The sequence below is a fragment of the Beta vulgaris genome, chromosome 4 (assembly GCF_026745355.1).
Source record: "Beta vulgaris subsp. vulgaris cultivar EL10 chromosome 4, EL10.2, whole genome shotgun sequence".
Taxonomy (NCBI): Eukaryota; Viridiplantae; Streptophyta; class Magnoliopsida; order Caryophyllales; family Amaranthaceae; genus Beta; species Beta vulgaris.
The window spans coordinates 13,923,770-13,941,459 of NC_079205.1; the positions used below are offsets into that span (position 1 = coordinate 13,923,770).

Below are 17,690 nucleotides of genomic sequence, written 5' to 3' on the forward strand. Positions count from 1 at the left end.
TATTATTTTCAATATAAAAGTATTTTTTAAAATTCAGAATCTAATATCTTTTATAAATTAAATATGAAGGGTCCAATTTTAAAAGAGCGTATAGGGCCCCCGTTATGTTTGCCCCGCCCCTGATATTTAGAATCCTAACATATCATCGATGTACAATAAGCTATTACTAGTCTCATATGCACGTTTATGTTAATGTATAAGTTCTTACTTTTTAATTGTTTGAATTGCTTTAATTAGATTAGTTTAATTTTCAATCAAAAATATCTCTTTTTAAGCATATTATTTTGGAAAATATTTTATGTGTACATTATATCTTATTATAAATTAGACAATCTTAAGTTTTCTTATTGGTTATTAATTGAATATTTTATTGTTAGCATTTTTTTTAATAAGTAAAGGGTAGAACAGTAATCTTATAAGACGACACCGTAACTCATCACTTTGCTTATATAATACAGATAAACTCGTCAATTTGTGTTAGATTTTCGGGTGTTGTGCATAAAAAAAATAATCTTAAACTACATAGGTATAGCCTATATGCGAGTAACACTCCAAAAACGCTCACGGTGCCGGTGACGGTGCCGGTGCCCAACTCATACGCAAATTGAATTCCTTTAGAACCTGGAATCTGGAACCTCTCATATGTCATACGCAAATTGCAGAAGCTCGAATTGCAGAAGCTCGTTCCAGGTTCTTGTTTTGTTCCTTAGATGAATCTACTTGTTTTGTTGCGGATTTTGGTGTGGAATTGCGATATTTGAGATCTACTTGATGTGATTATTCATGCGATTGGTTTTATGCTGTTTGTTTCATGAATTCAACTTATTTTTTCTTTCTCATATATGTTATCTCATGTTTTTAGTGACAATTTACATGTTATAAACTTATGATTCGAATGAGTTTCTGGTTTAACTTGTTAATTCATGTTTGTTTATTTCATGGAAGTAAATGATGAGAAAATTTATGTTACAATTTGTAGATGCGCATAGTTGTGTTCACTTGTTCTTGTTTAATTTCATGAGATGAATTTTTCAAGTGTTGTGGCTGGAAATCAGTAATGAATGACCTGTCATCCCCGGGCCCAGGGCGGCCGCCCCTCCTGCCCTGGCTCAGGGACGGGCCTGATTAGTTGAGACTCGCAAGTCTCAAGTTTCAACTTTGTTGGGTGAATTTGTTATTGTTATTGAAGTTTAATTTGAATTTTGGGTAATGTTAATTCATGTTTGTTTGTTTCATGGAAGTAAATGATAAGAAAATTTATGTTACAATTTGTAGATGCGCATATTTGTGTTCACTTGTTCTTGTTTAATTTCATCAGATCAATTTTTCAAGTGTTGTGGCTGGAAATCAGTAATGAATGACCTGTCATCCCCGGGCCCAGGGCAGCCGCCCCTCCTGCCCTGGCTCAGGGACGGGCCTGTCCATACATCAGACCAAGCTCATGTTTCAGATGACAATAAAGACACTGACACAAAACAGAGAGCATCCCATGATGGGACAAGTAATCATCCTCTGAAGGGAAGGAGATCGTCCAAGAGAGTTGCAATGTTCTTGACAAAGCCTTCGTATACCCTCAGAGTGGGTTCAATGAATGTATGCCGCGATAATCGCATCAGGTTGCGATGCCTTCTTCGTAAGCTTGTGGTCCAACACAATTGGGTGGACGCTAGTGGAGTGCTAAGTACATTGTTGAAAGGAACCTGCAGAGAAAAATCACCTCATAACAATCGTATGAAGTATTGGGTATGTATTTACTGACTTTTGTTCAATCTTCTCCTGCTGTTTTGCCTGCTTGTGTGGCTTGACTGTCGATGCTATTTGGGACAGTATAGATATCTGAATAGGGACTTGTCACTTCTGAAAATTTGCATGTTCTGGCCTAAACTGCAAGTTTCTAAAATACTTACACTTGTATTACAGTCTCAAGCGTTTGAGATTAGGATCAAAATAAATCAAACTGCATGTGACATGGACTACAACTATTTTTACTTTGTCCACTGTGTATATCATCTTTAAGCCGTTTCTCAGCAACAATATTGGGCTGTGCTCCCTGGCCAACAAAGTCTTTCATTATTTTAGTGTGCTTTGGTTTGACACCTTTACCTTTAGTATTTAAGGTCTTGTTCGAGATGTTATGCGTTCTTTTTACATTTTGCACTTACATCCACTGGCGGAGCCAGGATTTTCAATTTGGGGGGACAAATGTTACACTTTGACAAAAACCTTTGAAAAAAATTTACTTCAACACATATAATATGTAATATGGAGCAACTAAAATTTTAATACTCGAATATTCTGAAATCATATAATCCAAGAAGATGAAGAAAAAAATAACTACACATTCACTGGTTCACATGAAATTACATTTGTAGTCTTCAAGTCTTTACTTTTTTATACCAATTAATGATATCTTAATCAAAAACTTGTAGGAACATATATTTTTAATAAAAGTGACCAAACAATTATTTGTACTAAATAAAATCAAGTCAAACTACTCATAGAAGATATAGTCTAAGGGAAGAATTATACAATAAGAAAAATTAAAGTGAGAAACTAACGTATTGTAATCTTTTTTGCTAGATAAGTCTATAATCATATCATCCCACAATGACCAAAAACAAATGCACATATACACATAATTGATACAAAAAAATACCCAAACAATGATAAGAATAAAAAAAGTGGTACAAAGACATAAAAGAAAATATTGTAATATACCTTGAAGACTTGAACACTAAAATTAGTGATTACTATTATATGAAATTAAAAAGCAAATTTTATAAAAAGAAAAAAATTGAAAAATTGGGGGTACATTGGTCCCCCCCTGCTCCCTCCGCCAATGCTTACATCTTTGTCCTTGTAGCTCTCCATAAACGCTAAATAGAAGTAAAGGACTCACAGATCTCATATAAGCATAGTTCTAGGGTTCTAGCATGATTGTAATTATACGATGTGCCAAGTACATAAAAAAGAAATTTTAAAAAATTCTTTTTGATTGAAATGGAGTGACAAGTGTTTTGAAAGTACGATAACATTTTATAACCCCCCATTCCATCATAAAACATCCTGTTATGCTTTTGCTTCCTCTTCCCTTCTGCCTCTTCCTCCTTGTTCCTTTTGTTTGAATTCTTCAAGGTCTTTCTGCTAGCTTTGCTATCCCTGTAGCTCTCTTATTTGTATCTCTGTTTTTTTTTATGGTAATCGATATTATTGTATCTACTGATCCAAAATCTTAGTTAATTTTGTTATTATCATCATTAAGCTGTTTGCATATTTCTTTTACTACATTTTCCTTTTAACAACCTCGACTTAATTGGATGGAATGGCCCACCCCACCCAACAACACTCTTGAAAATATTTATCTGCTGTTTCTTTGACCAGTTTAAATTAGCAAGAGGTCTACATAAAAGTGAACCTCCTAAGACGCCCTGTCATCAGTAAAATCTTAAGTGTGTTATTTAATCATAACGGCACAACTTCATTTGCAAAAGGTGCCTTGTATTTGGATATTATTATTATTATTATTTCACGTTAACATAAAATCCATCTTCTTTGACAAGGATTCTATATTTTTGTTGTATCAGGCTGCAATGGAACTTCTTCAACATATGAAAATTGATCCAAATGCCTACTCATCAAGGATTCAGCACTTGTATGATACATGGAAGGAAAAGATAAAGTCTAAGAGAAAGTGGCCATTGAAGGTATAGCTAACTATAAATTATATCATGTAAACCCTGATGACTGGAAGAAGCCCCCTTCAATTTTGTACCTATTTTAGTGTCTCCTATAGAACGAAGATTCATATGAAGTGCTGCTAATGAAATAAGAAACTAGAACTGAAGTGGTCACAATATTTAAAACGTTCTGTTTTGTCATTCTGCTGGTAAAAAAAGTACCATAAATTTACAGTCGTTGTTTGCTAGACTGTGAAACATGCTCTAAAGTCAACTATTTTGTACACCAAAGTTTTGATGATATCACAGCCTGACTTATAATAAATTACAGGTAGTTAGAATTAGAACACAAAATGCGGAAGCTATTCATCACTCTCAAGTGTAGCCAGCACACTTAAATTTTCTGAAACTTAAAATGTTAGTTTTTTTCTCTACCCGAGGCAGTGTATATCACTTCTTCAAGCCATGGAGGAAAGGTTACATTGTTGATTTTGTTTGAATATATGGCGATGCTTCTTACTTATAGATGATTGAGGTGGCCCGATTTTTTAAAAGTATGTGTTTGTTCTCTCTTTCTCACTCTTTTCCTCATTTTGTAGCCATCCTATCACCTATGAGTTCCATAACTATAAGATTACATGCAACTTGTACATGGTGACACACTGACGCTCCCTTGGTGTGGTTTTTAATAGAACTATGTCTCTTTGTTAATTTAGAAAATAAGTTATGACATGCATATCATGATTAGCAGCTACTATCTTCCCTCGCTGGAAAATGTTGCCAGCACCCAAACACTCATCAGTCATACATACCATTTGTCATGCCTCACCCTCCTCTAAACAGAGCCCCAACAATTAACAACTTCATTAGTAATTTACATCTTCTATTTGCAGATCTAGGCTTTTCACATGAATTCTAGATCTGCAATATTCGTTAATTCTTGCATTTCTCTTTGCCATTGGCCCTCCAACTATGGACAGAAGATGATGTGCAATTGCTAGAGTATACCTATGTCGATCACGACCCCTGATTTCTGACAATTTACTGGTACCTGACTCGACAATTGTTGCCTGGTGTGTACACTCATCGTGTTGAGGCGACACGCAAACACCCAAACTCCTTCCATGTTGTTTTTGTGCACTTGTACCGGATAATTGTTGCCAAGAGAGTGTAACCTGAGCTACTAATGGTGGCTGTAATGTAATAATCATCACTGTATCGCCTGATTGACAAAATGGTGATCAATTAAGGGTGTATGCACTACAACTTTTGACCTTGTTGATGGTGTCAGGCTTTCTGATTAAGTGTTTTTTTTGACAGGATAGGTCTGTTATGTTGGAGTACATTCTCTCATGCCTTGCACGAAATAGCCATGACTATGCCCGCATTAATTTGCAGAGGTACATTTAAATTTTCCTTTTGATACAAAGTTGTTAATACTAGTTCAGAATTCAAATAGATGGGTGCTTTCAAGGTTCAACTTCATACAAGAATTGTTATCACGTGTTAGGGTCGGATGATTTTCTACTATTGCTGTACAATAGTGGCATCTTGTCGTTCTCGTTTACCAGTACCAGTACCACCTGAATTTGCACCTTTTGGTTAGTGAAGGTTTCTTTAAATCCCTAGAACTTGAACGCATGAATTTGAGATTAAGAATTCGAGCAACGTTTTGCAGAGTTTGGATTTTTCCCTTGTAGTTGTCTTGCTTGCCTCCAATTGTCATTTTTTTGTCCTTTTTTCTTTGGGATAGACCTTGTCCTCCCGCCATGGGTATTAGTGTTGTTGAGGTGTCCATTTAAATCCCACATGGGAAGATTAAGGAAGAGTTACCTTGAATATAAGTGTCAGAGGTTTCAAAACAAATCTGGGTGGAATTAGGCTCAAAGTAGACGATATCGTACTAATGTCACAGTTGTCGGTCCCTAATAGGTTCATGTTGGGCGTGTTTAGCATAAGCTTTTGAAGTAGCTTTTGGTGTGTTGACTGAGTCAAAATACTAAGGGGTCGTTTGATACGCTATTTTGGGCTCCAAGGAACATAATCAATTATCGGTTCCCTTTCTTCTTATTTGCTTCATCCATTTCCATTACTTGGGTCCCAAGTAACAAAATCCATTATTTGGTGGTAACATGGTGTAAAATAACGCTCGAGTTGTTACGTTTTACCCGTTTTGTAACAGGATTACAATCACCGAACTGACATTTTACGGTTTGGTGCAGTGTTTTCAAAAGCACAAGATCTCACGTGGTTTAGCTATTCCGAACCTAACTCTCCCGATATTTACGTCATACCATTGCACCACCTTGAAAATGAAGGTTTCTGCCGAATTTTGAAGCTTTTGGTGTAAAGATGGTGGTGAAAGCTAACGGAACTCCACATTTCCTGCATTTATTGGGGCATGAGAGAGGAGGGAGGAGAGGGAGAGGGAGAGAAGAGGGAGGAGGGAGGAAAGAGAATAAAAGCTAGCCGAGGTTTTAAATTAATAAACTCTAGTAGTAGGGTTAGGTGGGTCACATGGACATAGGTGTTGTCCACTTGTCCTCTTTTATGATTTTTAAATCAGTTAAGGACTCACCCACCCATCTCTCCTATTTAAGCTAGTAAAGAAGCTGAAGCATTATTCTAGAGTAGTAAATAGTCTCCTATCTTTTGGGCACTCACTAGAATTTTATTCGATTTTTTTCACCAAGGTTTCACGAAATGCACCAGGTACCCTCGTTATTTTGGAAATGCACCAGATGCCCTTGTCATTTGCATAAAATGCACCAAATACCCTTAATGACTAACAATGTTAAGTTTTCGTTAGCTTTTAGGGTATATAACCCCTCTAGCTCGTATTTAAACCCTAATTAGCCCTAATTAAACCCTAATTAGCCTTAATTAAACCCTAATTATCCCTATAAAAACCTTGATTAACCCTAATTAGCCCTAATTAAACCCTAATTAGCCCTAATTAAACCCTAATTAGCCCTAATTAAACCCTAATTAAACCCTACTAGCCCTAATCAAGCCCTACTAGCCCTAATCAACCCTAATTAGCCCTAATTAAACCCTAATTAGCCCTAATTAAACCCTAATTAGCCTTAATTAAATTCTAATTAACTAACTAAACCCTAAATTCTATCCTACCCTAATATTAACCCCCTAACTTCAAACCTTAACCTAATCTTAACCCCCTAACTTCAAATTCTAGCCCCATAACCCGACCACCTACCCCCAACCCCCAACACCAACCCCCAACCCCAACCCCTCCTCCTCCCCTACCCCTCCTCCTCCCCTACACCCCGTAGGAGGGGGATTTAAAAAACAAAAAATGACAACTGTAAAGTAGGCTAGAAGGGAGGGGGATTTGACTGCCAGTGAGTTTTATTTTTACACTGTCTTCAACTTTAGTCTTCTTCGTCTCTTTTTCTTCATCCTCTCTTCTCTAGTTCTCTTCTTCTTCATCTAAATAATTCTGGGCTTAATTTTTTTCGCCATTTTGGACTTAAAGATTAGTCTTTCTTTTTGGTTGAAATGTCATCTAGAAAAAACTACATTTGATCTCTAAGTTTTTTTTATGTTTTTTTCCTCCGAAATTTCATGAAAGTCATATGGGTACGTTTTGTTCCAGCCCACTTTGAAGCGGATTCGTCCCCCATAAGAAGCGCTCGTACCCACCCTCTCATGTACGGATTGGGTAAGAATCCACCCCGTATTCGTACCGTACCCTAATCGTACCCGTACCGGATGCGGGATACGGCACTCAACCACTGTACCAGTGCTTCATAGTCTGGTGCATTTCCAAAACAACGAGGGTACCTGGTGCATTTCATGAAACCTAAGGGGTGAAAAAATCGAATTTTATTTAATTATATATTATTTGATTTTTAACACCATTTTCACACTTTTTAGTATTACTAATTTTTTTTGAACGCTAATTGATTATATTTGGGTATAAAAAACATCTAAAAAGTTTCAAAACCATGTTCGGCCGCGACAACTGCAACGCGGTCCTCGACAAACGTATCATTTCCGTTCTAGCGAAACCGTGACTGTTTCCACGACCGTTACTGAAACCCTATGTTCAAACCATGGTTGGTAATGGTTACCATTCATTTCCATTTCTTGGCTCAAACCAAACACTCACTAAACACCATTTTTGTTATCATTCTCCTCTTCTATTTGTTTTCATTCGCTTTCCATTCATCTTGAACCAAATGAAAACTAGGAGTGCTTTGTCAGGTTGTAGTGTGGGTAGAGTTTTGTGGTAGAAGTAGTGTTCCAGTAGTGGTTGTTAAAAGCTAAAAAACCCTACGATGTGTCCCATTTGGCTAATGATATGGTATGGCGTTGTATCACATATACTCTCTATGTATGATACATGGATCTTGAGATGGTGTTCCCTTATATCTAGTCTTTGGAAAAATAAAACTGACAATAGACATAGATCATGTCAGTTGCTCTTGAATAGGAAGGGGTTGTCCCCACCTTGAATTTGCTTATAGAATTATTGCTTTTTCCTTATTAAATAGAATATAGAGAAGTAGTAAATCAAACTCAAAGACTCTTGACATAGAGTGAAAAGATTTACCAATCTTGATTCTAGAGTAGTGATATGTTACAATGTAATATAATTTTCAAAGTATTTTATCTCCCTCCTTTCTCCCTTGAGCCATTAACATATATATCAAAGTTAAACTTTCTTCGTCTTTTTATATGTGTGTTTATATGTATATATATATATATATATATATATATATATATATAATATAAATATATAATAATATAATATATATATATATATATTCTCACTACCATGACTGAACCTCCCATGCATAGCACGGAATCATAAACTAGTTTTGAAATCGTGTGCTGAGAATAAACTAAGGAAATATACTGGCCTTTCTAGTGGATGTTGAAGCTTCAGTGTGTCTTAGCTGTGATTTTGTCAATCGCAATATGATGCTTTTGGGCCTGTGGCTGTAGAATCATTTAGCAGATCATTTAGAAGGCTTAAGTTGACTGCTATGCTAATCGTCTTCACTTTTTGAACCTTTGGGAGTTACTTATCTTCTTCTTTTCTATTATTTATATATATTAACATTTGTTGAATTGATTTTCTGACTTGTGTAATCTTATTGGTGGCTGCTGTAGCCTTCAGCAGGAAGATGAACATGCAAGAGATGAAAAGTCTGATCTGATCATGGGTTTGACCAATTATGAGTTATGGTATTCTGATCTACCAAATGAGATGCGGCTCGGAAACTTAGAAGAGACTTGCTTGCATCTGGAGTCAGATATAGTGAAAAACAACTCTTCTGAGGATACATACAACCTGAAGGAGGAGGATGCAGCCAGTATATATGAGACATTTTCAAACTTGCACTATCATTCGGAGACATCTGTTATGAACGACAAGTACACTGATGCAAATGTTAACCAAAGGCTAGATGTCGAAGTTTATAGGGCCAAGCCAATTGAGCAGAACAAGAAGTTCCAATCGCAGGATTTTTATATGAATTCTGCTGAATCGAGTGGAGAAACTGATGGCTCAATGCAAGATGACTATGACCAATTTCATTGTTCTTCTCCCTATAATATACACAGTGAGTTTATTTTAGTTTCTTTGTTTTGTTTTCCTGACCTATATCCTCTCTCCATTTTCTTTCTTCATCGTTCCTGCTTTGGGTGCGTTTTCTTCATACTTGGTTAATTAAGTTAGGTCCAACAAGTTTATATAAGTTCAGTTTATATAAATTCCAATCAAGTTCAATTAAGTTTCAAACAGCGCAGTCAGGTCTAATAAGTTCCAATGGGTTCCAATTAGGGATAATAATTTTTAGTTCTAACAAGTTTCAAAAAAATGAAAATTGATTTATCTTAAATTGAAAATATTATGTAATAATTAATATTTAATGTTTATGTTCCCTCCATTTCAAAATAAATGTAATACTTCTTCTGTTCTGTTTTAAATGGGTGAAATGACACTATTCATTGATCAATTTTGATTCTAATTTATAGTCATTATGTAAAGAAAAACATAGTTAAGTGGGATCTTGTTAGATTCGTCTCGATACATACTATCAAATTATAACTTTTTTATATTTTTTATGTGTACATAACTAAAGATATTAATGATTAAAGAAGTGCGTTAGGTTGCATGAAAAAGCAAACGTTTCATTTAAAACAGAACGGAGGAAGTAGTTTGACTTTCTGCATTATCCACATGCATCACTTTGACTATAATATTTTCATCATAACTCGTATATAAATTTAAATGTTAGTATATAAGATATTTTGATATTTATCTCAATGTATAATTTGAACATATTCATAACTTCCATTACTTTCTCCATTTATTTTGATCTTCCTACTTTTCGTTTATGTGTGTTTCCAAAAGATCTTCCTGCTTCTATTTTTATTCCTTATTTGACGATCAAAAAGTGTTGCATTTATATTGGGACACAAGGAGTTATATGATTATCGGTATCATTATAGTCCTTCGGTTTCTATTTAATGGTTACACTTTACCATTTCATGCTTGGTAATGTAAATGTTTGAATATTAATATCTCTAATTATGTATTTTTAAAAATCATAAAAAATTGATATCAAAAAGTACATATCAAGATGAATCAAACAAGATTCCATGCAACTATAATCACAAATGATAGTCAAAATGAAATTTGTGAATAGTGTCAAAAGTCAAGTTTTGACCATTCAATAGAAACTGTAGTAATTCATTAGAAATTCCCTGTATTTATTACTATTTATAACCTTTATTCTTAATAATTGACTTTATGATGTATTTTGTATTTATGATATATATTCTTGTATAGGTATCCTGATCCTTTTACCAAATGTATATTTTACTCATAACGCGATAGGTTCTGTCATATTATGTTGAAACTTGAAAGAATGCTTCTTAAAATAAAAAATCTACAACTTAATAACCATCAATGTGATTTTTTGGAACAAAATTCATGACCCGTAGGTGTGCAATCTTCTCCGTTTATTGGTCACAAGCTGCATCCTTGACAATACGAACATTACCATGTTCATGATTTTATTTCCTAGGTTGTTGAGCTATCTTCTTGATCATTTGGGGGAGGCAGCAAAGATTGGGGTCTGGTGGGATGGGAGAAAGAGAGATATTAGACCAGTCTGAGTTGATAATGCTTCTGTGAGGCTGCACGGGGTGGTGGGGATTTCTGGTTGTGGTCTTGCTTTTGATGTATTCCTTGGTTGTTGAGTTCCCTTCTTGATGGTTTGGGTAGGCAGCAACGATTTGGGTCCGGTGGGATGGGAGAAGGAGATATATTAGACCAGTGAGTTGATAATGCTTCTGTGGGGCTGGACGGGTGGTGGGGATTTCTGGTTGTGATCTTGCTTTTGATGGTAGTGGAGGCAATGACAATTTTGGGTGGAGTAAAAGAAAAGAGATGTTAGCAGAGTTTGGTTCTGGGGATGTGTTTATTCTACGTTTTGGAAGTAGTCAGGTATAGTAATTGCATAGTCACCTATTCTGAATTCAGTGCCTCTTAAGAGGAACCAGTTGTCAGATTTTAACTTTTTTGCACTCCTGAGGTTGTAGCATTTCGCTATGAATTTAGAATTGAGTAACTGACCCTATATAACATACAAGTTCAGTCTCTCACTCCTTACTCTCATTACCTCTATATTGGTTTAAAACAGGTTTGCAATCATTGTTGCCCGTAAGAGTGCCTTCTTCAGAGAATTTAATGGACATCATCTCTTTTCGTAGACTATTTTTTGGTGATCATTATAAGGAAGCTTTGAAGTTTTTAAAGCTTGCTCTTCAGTCTCCCCGCCCTATCTCAGAAGCTGCACTGCTTCCTTTAATACAGGTGTGATATTGTTCCATTTACGGGTATTTGTGTCTCAGCGTCCTATCTTTCATGCAATGACAATTTGAGATGTAAAATCATTCCTGCATATTTCTTATTGCTAATTAGTTCATACTGATTTTATCAATTGCGATTGCGACTTTATATTGGTCATATTTAACCTTGCATATAATTTGCAAATTGCTGCTGGTGTTCTTGCATTTAACAACTCAAGTGTCAACCTTCTGTGAGCAAAATGATGCTTTGCGGTATTCTAGTTACTTGACGGCCACAGTTTTTTCATATTGTTTAATACTATTATTAGTACTTGTTTCCTACATGGTAGGATCTTTTTTGCTATTTAGTAGTATCTTACGATTCTATGATCTGTTTACACCAATCTGATCCTGCCCCTTTCATCCATCTATGGCAGGATCCCGATCCTAAAAACCTTGGTTAAACAAAATTTGCAGCTTTAGCCTGTTGGTAATTGATGCAGGATATATTTGATGATTTGTGATTAGTCATCATGTTGGCATGACAGCTGCGTACAGCGTATCTTTCCATTGAGAACTGTCATTGTTTGTTATTCAGGATCACCAGAATAAATTGATAACTATTTCTATAGAATCTACCATGTGATGGGTATTTCAATCGTGATACAGTAACTGGACATTAATTTTTTTCTTCTTGTTACTTGATTGAAATGGAAGAATGGATTTATTTCTTTGTTTCATTGGCCAAAACTAAGATATTTTTCCGCAGGTTGTGTGCTGTCACTTCCCTTTTGATAAACAGTGCATTTACTGTTATGTTGATAGAAATCGTTGAAATTTTATGTTCATTGATTGCATCTATCCTTTTTCTTTGGTTTATTTGGCAGCTGCTGTTGCTTGGGGGTCACGCTAATGAAGCCATAGTTGTTCTTGAGCAGTTCTGCAATGAGTCAAGCTCAGTGCTTTCTTTAAGGTTAAGATCTTGTCCCTTAAATGATATAAGCAGTATAGAAATGCATTCAGATAAGTAAAAGCTGGAAATACAATTGTAAAATGGCGATATTGGAAGAAGTAGAAATAGGAAAAAGGCAATTCAAATCTAAAAAAAATTGTTTCAAGTAAGTTATTTTCTCTGTCCTCAAATGAACTTCCTATTAGGCTTGAGCACTCTTTCTAATTGTTTTGGACGACAGTGCTGGGCTTTCTCGTACTGGACAGGTGGCTAATCTTTTGTGTAAGGGCTTGGTATAGTATCCGATTGCTGTCTCTTCTCTTATGGGCAGCTATGATACAATAAATCTTTTCCAGTAGCAATTAATTCCCACAGGCAACATCTTGTTGGGCTTAGTCAGAATTGGGAAGGATATGACGTTACAGAGTTGAGAGCTTGGTCTAGAATTCTTTAGCGATAGTTAACTAGGAAGCCAAGTGGTACCTAAGAGGCCAAGATTGTTAAGGTATGGCTTCATGAAAGATAATTCTGCTATATTTTTCCTGGGTATATAGGACATTGGGATTATGCCTCTCAATTATTTTCATTCGTAGTTCATCTAGATGTTGGTGATTAGAGTTTATAATAGTTTCCTACCCTCCTGCGACTATAGCTGCATCATATGCCAGTACAATGCAGTTATAAACTACACCTAATCTAATCTATTCTGGTCATCTTGTTTCTTGTGGGAACTCCGACTCCTCGTACGATTTCATGGATATATGTGTCCCCGGGTTGTCAGATGTAGTTGGGGTGGGTCCTAAAAGTCAGTTTGGGATGACTCTTTTTTATCCGTCCAATGTTCATCTTTCTTTACTGTTTTGTGTTCTTTCTTTGAGTTTGCACTTAAGGAGAAATCCTCAAGAGTGGGAGTTTTTTGAAATTTGGAGGGTGTGACTGGTGGATTACCCAAGTTTTTTTCACTTGTAAATCTTTCAATGATTACGCGTCTCTCCATGTGCTTCTCCACATTTGTTGACCTCTATTTGGAAGGCCACAGTCCTGAAATAGGTAACTGCCTTTGTGTGGGTCAACGGGAATTGATTTTATTCAAATTCGACTGCCAAACATAGCATGCGTTCTCTGAGTGTTGTAGGACAGGCTCTTTTTCTTCAGCTTGCTTGTGTATGGAATAAATTGTTCACTTCTTGGGGTTACAAGTTACTTTATCATCTCCATTTGGAGCATTTGTAGGTTATATATGTCAGCTTTGAGAGGAAATAGAGATGAAGCTCTTTCGGAGATGGGATTGTGTAGCTTTTTGTTGGGTTTCATTGTCATAGTTTAATGGTAGGAAATTATGTCGGAGATGTACAGGGAGTGAGTTCTTGTGGGATGGTGTGGTTTACTTTGCTTCCCTTTGGTGCGACTCACTGGGGGTTTTTCTGACAGTATTCAGTATTGATGTCTTGCGTGGTTGGCTCGTCATTTTTTATATTGAAGTTTCTTAGCGAATTGACGGGACCGTTTCGTTTTTGTAGGTTGGTCTGGTCTATTGTTCTTTCCTTGTGCTTATTTTGCCTTAGGAGGTTGGTTTACAGGTAAAACCTTTGTATCTTCATGGTATACCCATGGATTGGCCCGTTTTTATCTAGAAGGCTGCAATTTCTTTTATTGCGTTTTGATTGAGTTGTTCATGGAAAAAGAATGAAGAAAACAATCCTTCCTTTTTTTAGACGAACTCAATCAAAAACAAAAACGAAACAATTCTTTTTGAGCAACAAAAAGCGATTAATCAAGTCCGGCAACGGGTTGTCTATATAAATGCTATTGGTGTGAGCTCTGCCAGCTCTTGTTCTTAGGAGTTGGAGAACGTTTGTGCTACCTTTTGTATTGTCCCCATCTGTAAATTGGTCTCAGACTATCAGTATTGTTTGTGAACTTGCTCCGTGATGTGAAGGCTTTTTTGTTTCATTCAAGCACATTTTTAAATACTTATTTGTCTGGTGCTCCTTGAGAACATCTTGCCGTTTACTCTTAATCCTTTGGTGAAATATAGTTGTCGGATTTGGTGAGAATATTGGGTTTTATTGCATGCTTGGCTACTTTGTGGTTTGGAAGGAATAGTTTCATTTTTCTTTAGAAAGAAATGGGGGATCATACTGTAATGAAAATAATGGTAGTAGTGAAAATAATTAGTTGAAATTTCATCTATTTTTGGTTTGGAAAGAACTACCAGTAGGATAGTCATTTGTCACCACTGGTGAGTTGTGACACTAAGCTTTAGCTATTGTACATTCTGCTATAAACTACTCCCTCCGTTTCATTTTAATCTACACACTTACACTTTTCACGCATGCCAATGTAAAACTTTGAGGACATATATCTTTAGTTTGTATTTGTAAAAATTATAAAAAGTACATATTAATAAAATACATACTAATACGAATCTAAGAAGATCCCACATGACTATGTTTTTATTCACGTATAAATCACAAACGAGGGTCAAAGTGCAATTTGTGAATAGTGTAAAATGTCAAAGTGTGTAGATTAATATGAAACGGAGGGAGTAATTGATAAGAAAAATAATCTTAGTCTCAAGGAACAGTTATCCTTATATATTAATCATCTCTAGTGCTACGAATGGGATACCAGTATATTTCTCAAATCTGCGAGGTGATTAAATTTTTGAATAGAAAAGTATTTTTTTCTGTGCTTTGCAGATTAAAGGCTCGTCTCTGGGAGTGCTTTGATTCTGACAAGTGCGATAATATATCTGTGTGTTTTGAGGATGTGATGAAGAAGGATCCTACATGCAGGCATTCCTTAGCAAGGCTGCTGGACTTGCATAAAAAAGGTGTGGAATTATTGGAACCTGATATGTGCTTCTACTTGTCTTCCAACCTTATCTACACTTCAAAATTTTGGTGCTCTTTAGTTCTATAAGCTTCGTAGAATTATTGGAACCTGATATGTGCTTCTACTTGTCTTCCAACCTTATTTACACTTCAAAATTTTGGTGCTCTGTAGTCCTATAAATTTCGTACCCGAAAGTTTTGGTCTGAATTGGACTTGACAATCCAGTCCATCCAAATATCCAATGACCAATTTACATTCTTAATCTTGATTTTGACATTTAAGACCTGATTTGTTTCCCTTTCTACTAACTCAATTGTCGTAGTAGTGCTTGGTTTTTTCATCTGCCATTCTAGGCATGTGACAACCTGTTTTAATAATTAGAGTATGATGTGTGACTACAAGCTGCTAAAGTTCTGGACGTCTGGTAGATTTGGGTTTGTTGTATAATTGGAGTAACACTCGAATCATACAAGTGTAGAAGGATAGAAAATAGCCAAGAGTGATTGAACACAAAAACACTCGGTTATGGCTGCCTTAAGTTTACCACAATCACACCACCTTGAAAACTCTTGAGGGTCCTAAGAACACCAACTAGCTTGCCAAAGCTAATCTAGCATAGGAACGAATTCATTTTAACTTTCCAATCCAAGAAAGAAAACTGAAAACAAGAGAAACAAACACATTGTTTTTAATCATAAAAGTCCATCTTCTTTCTCTTTCATTGTTCTTGATATTATTTCTGCTACTTGCTTTGCATATGTGTTTTCAACCTTCAACCATCTCATTTTACCCTGACTAACCCTTGGTCTCTAAATCCCGTATAACACCACCCAAGTCAATTCGTGAGGTTTTTTCAAACCCACCGGTGAGAGATACACACGAAAGACATGCAGAATCATCATTAGAACCATCATGCTTGCCAAACACTAATGAACTGATTGTATTAACCAACCGATGTTAACTTCAGCCGTTATCTATTTTAGCTATTCCTGTGCTTCAGATACCAAAAGGAATATGCGACAAGGTAGAATGCAAATGAAAATTACTAGACAAAATTTTTTTTTTGATGAAGCTTTGTTGGTTATTAAATGAGCTGTAGGCCTGTAGCTGTTTTTCTCGTCTATATTGAATTTTCTTTTTAACATTTTCAATTTCAAAATTCTTTTCAGGAGAGTATTCTTCTGAACGTCTAGTGGAGATGATTGCTCTTCACTTGGAAGCGACATATGGAGATCACACTTCTTGGAGAGAGTTTGCTTTGTGTTTGCTTAACCTTTCTCAGTGTGAAGAAGACAGAATGTCAGTATGTATTGATGGGGAGCAAGTTAAGAGTGAACAAATGCATACTGTTCGTTTCTGTAAGACTCCTCCCTCATTTGTGGAGGGTATGTCCGGAAAGACTTGGAAATTCCGCTGTAAATGGTGGTTGAACCGTCATTTTAGCAAGCACGTACTGGCATCAGAAATGGCAGAAGGTACGCATAGAATCAACTTAGTTGCATAACATTCCCAGTAACAGATTATGAGAAAATTAAGAGAATAAACTAACATTAGTAAATCTAGAAGTTGTTTTTGTTATTGTATTATTAGTAGATAGCTGCATGCTCTTTAAGTTATGGGTACTCTTAAAATATCTGGGTTTCAATTTGATGATTGAGCTATGTTTGAATTTTTTGATATTACTAGGTGATTTGCAGCTGATGTCTTACAAGGCAGCTTGTGCATCGCATCTGTACGGACAAGAGATGGAATACGTTGTTAGGGTTTGTAGTTATGTAAATGAGCATGAGAAGGAACACGATAGGACGCAAACGCTGTTATTTTTGCGTACTCACATGCAGAATTCTGTCGGTTTCTTCTCCAATTTTGTTAGGAAATGAGCGCTCCGCTAATTGTGTAATTTAGCGTCTCACAATTTTGGAATATATTCATCGAAAATTATTTATATATATATTTATTTATTTTTTTAAAAAATGCTTATAGAACAACTTTTTTACTATAATTTAAAAAAATGTGTAACCTGTTAGCCTACTAGTACTACCTCCGTTTTGCAATGCATGTATTATTGCTTTTTCACATATTTTAAGATATTTCTTTGAATATTAGTATCTCTAATACCTCTAGAAAGTCGACATTTGGTACCTGTCATGAGACGATTTTTTAACTAGATCTTATTTAATTTTGTTTTTCTTACATAATGGTGAGAGAAAGATTGTCAAATTTGGTTGGTGAAGAGTGTCCAAATGAAAATGGTGCATGTATTGTAAAACGGAGGTAGTATATTTTATCTATTTTAAATGTATAGGCAAATCTTTAAAAGAGATTTTTTGCTATGAGATTGTCTAGTTATTCGTATATACCTTTTCAAGTGACATTATACTTCATCCGTTCTGTTT

General features: G+C 35.6%; 1 protein-coding gene across 2 annotated transcripts; it reads left to right on the forward strand.

Moving 5' to 3' along the window:
• Positions 1-498: 498 nt before the first annotated feature.
• Positions 499-17,320, forward strand: LOC104891444 (uncharacterized). 2 transcript variants are annotated; one of them, XM_019249112.3, is made up of 11 exons: positions 499-690; positions 1,319-1,743; positions 3,585-3,704; positions 4,998-5,077; positions 8,817-9,268; positions 11,357-11,529; positions 12,392-12,477; positions 13,977-14,036; positions 15,159-15,292; positions 16,464-16,769; positions 16,981-17,320. In XM_019249112.3, the coding sequence occupies exons 2-11, from the start codon at positions 1,354-1,356 to the stop codon at positions 17,172-17,174; spliced, it is 1,995 nt and encodes a 664-aa protein (XP_019104657.1). In that variant the 5' UTR covers positions 499-690; positions 1,319-1,353; the 3' UTR covers positions 17,175-17,320. The 2 variants fall into 2 exon arrangements, with proteins under 2 accessions (XP_019104657.1, XP_010675442.1); XM_010677140.4 differs by lacking the exon at positions 13,977-14,036 and having other exon boundaries at positions 501-690.
• The last annotated feature ends 370 nt before the right edge of the window (positions 17,321-17,690 follow it).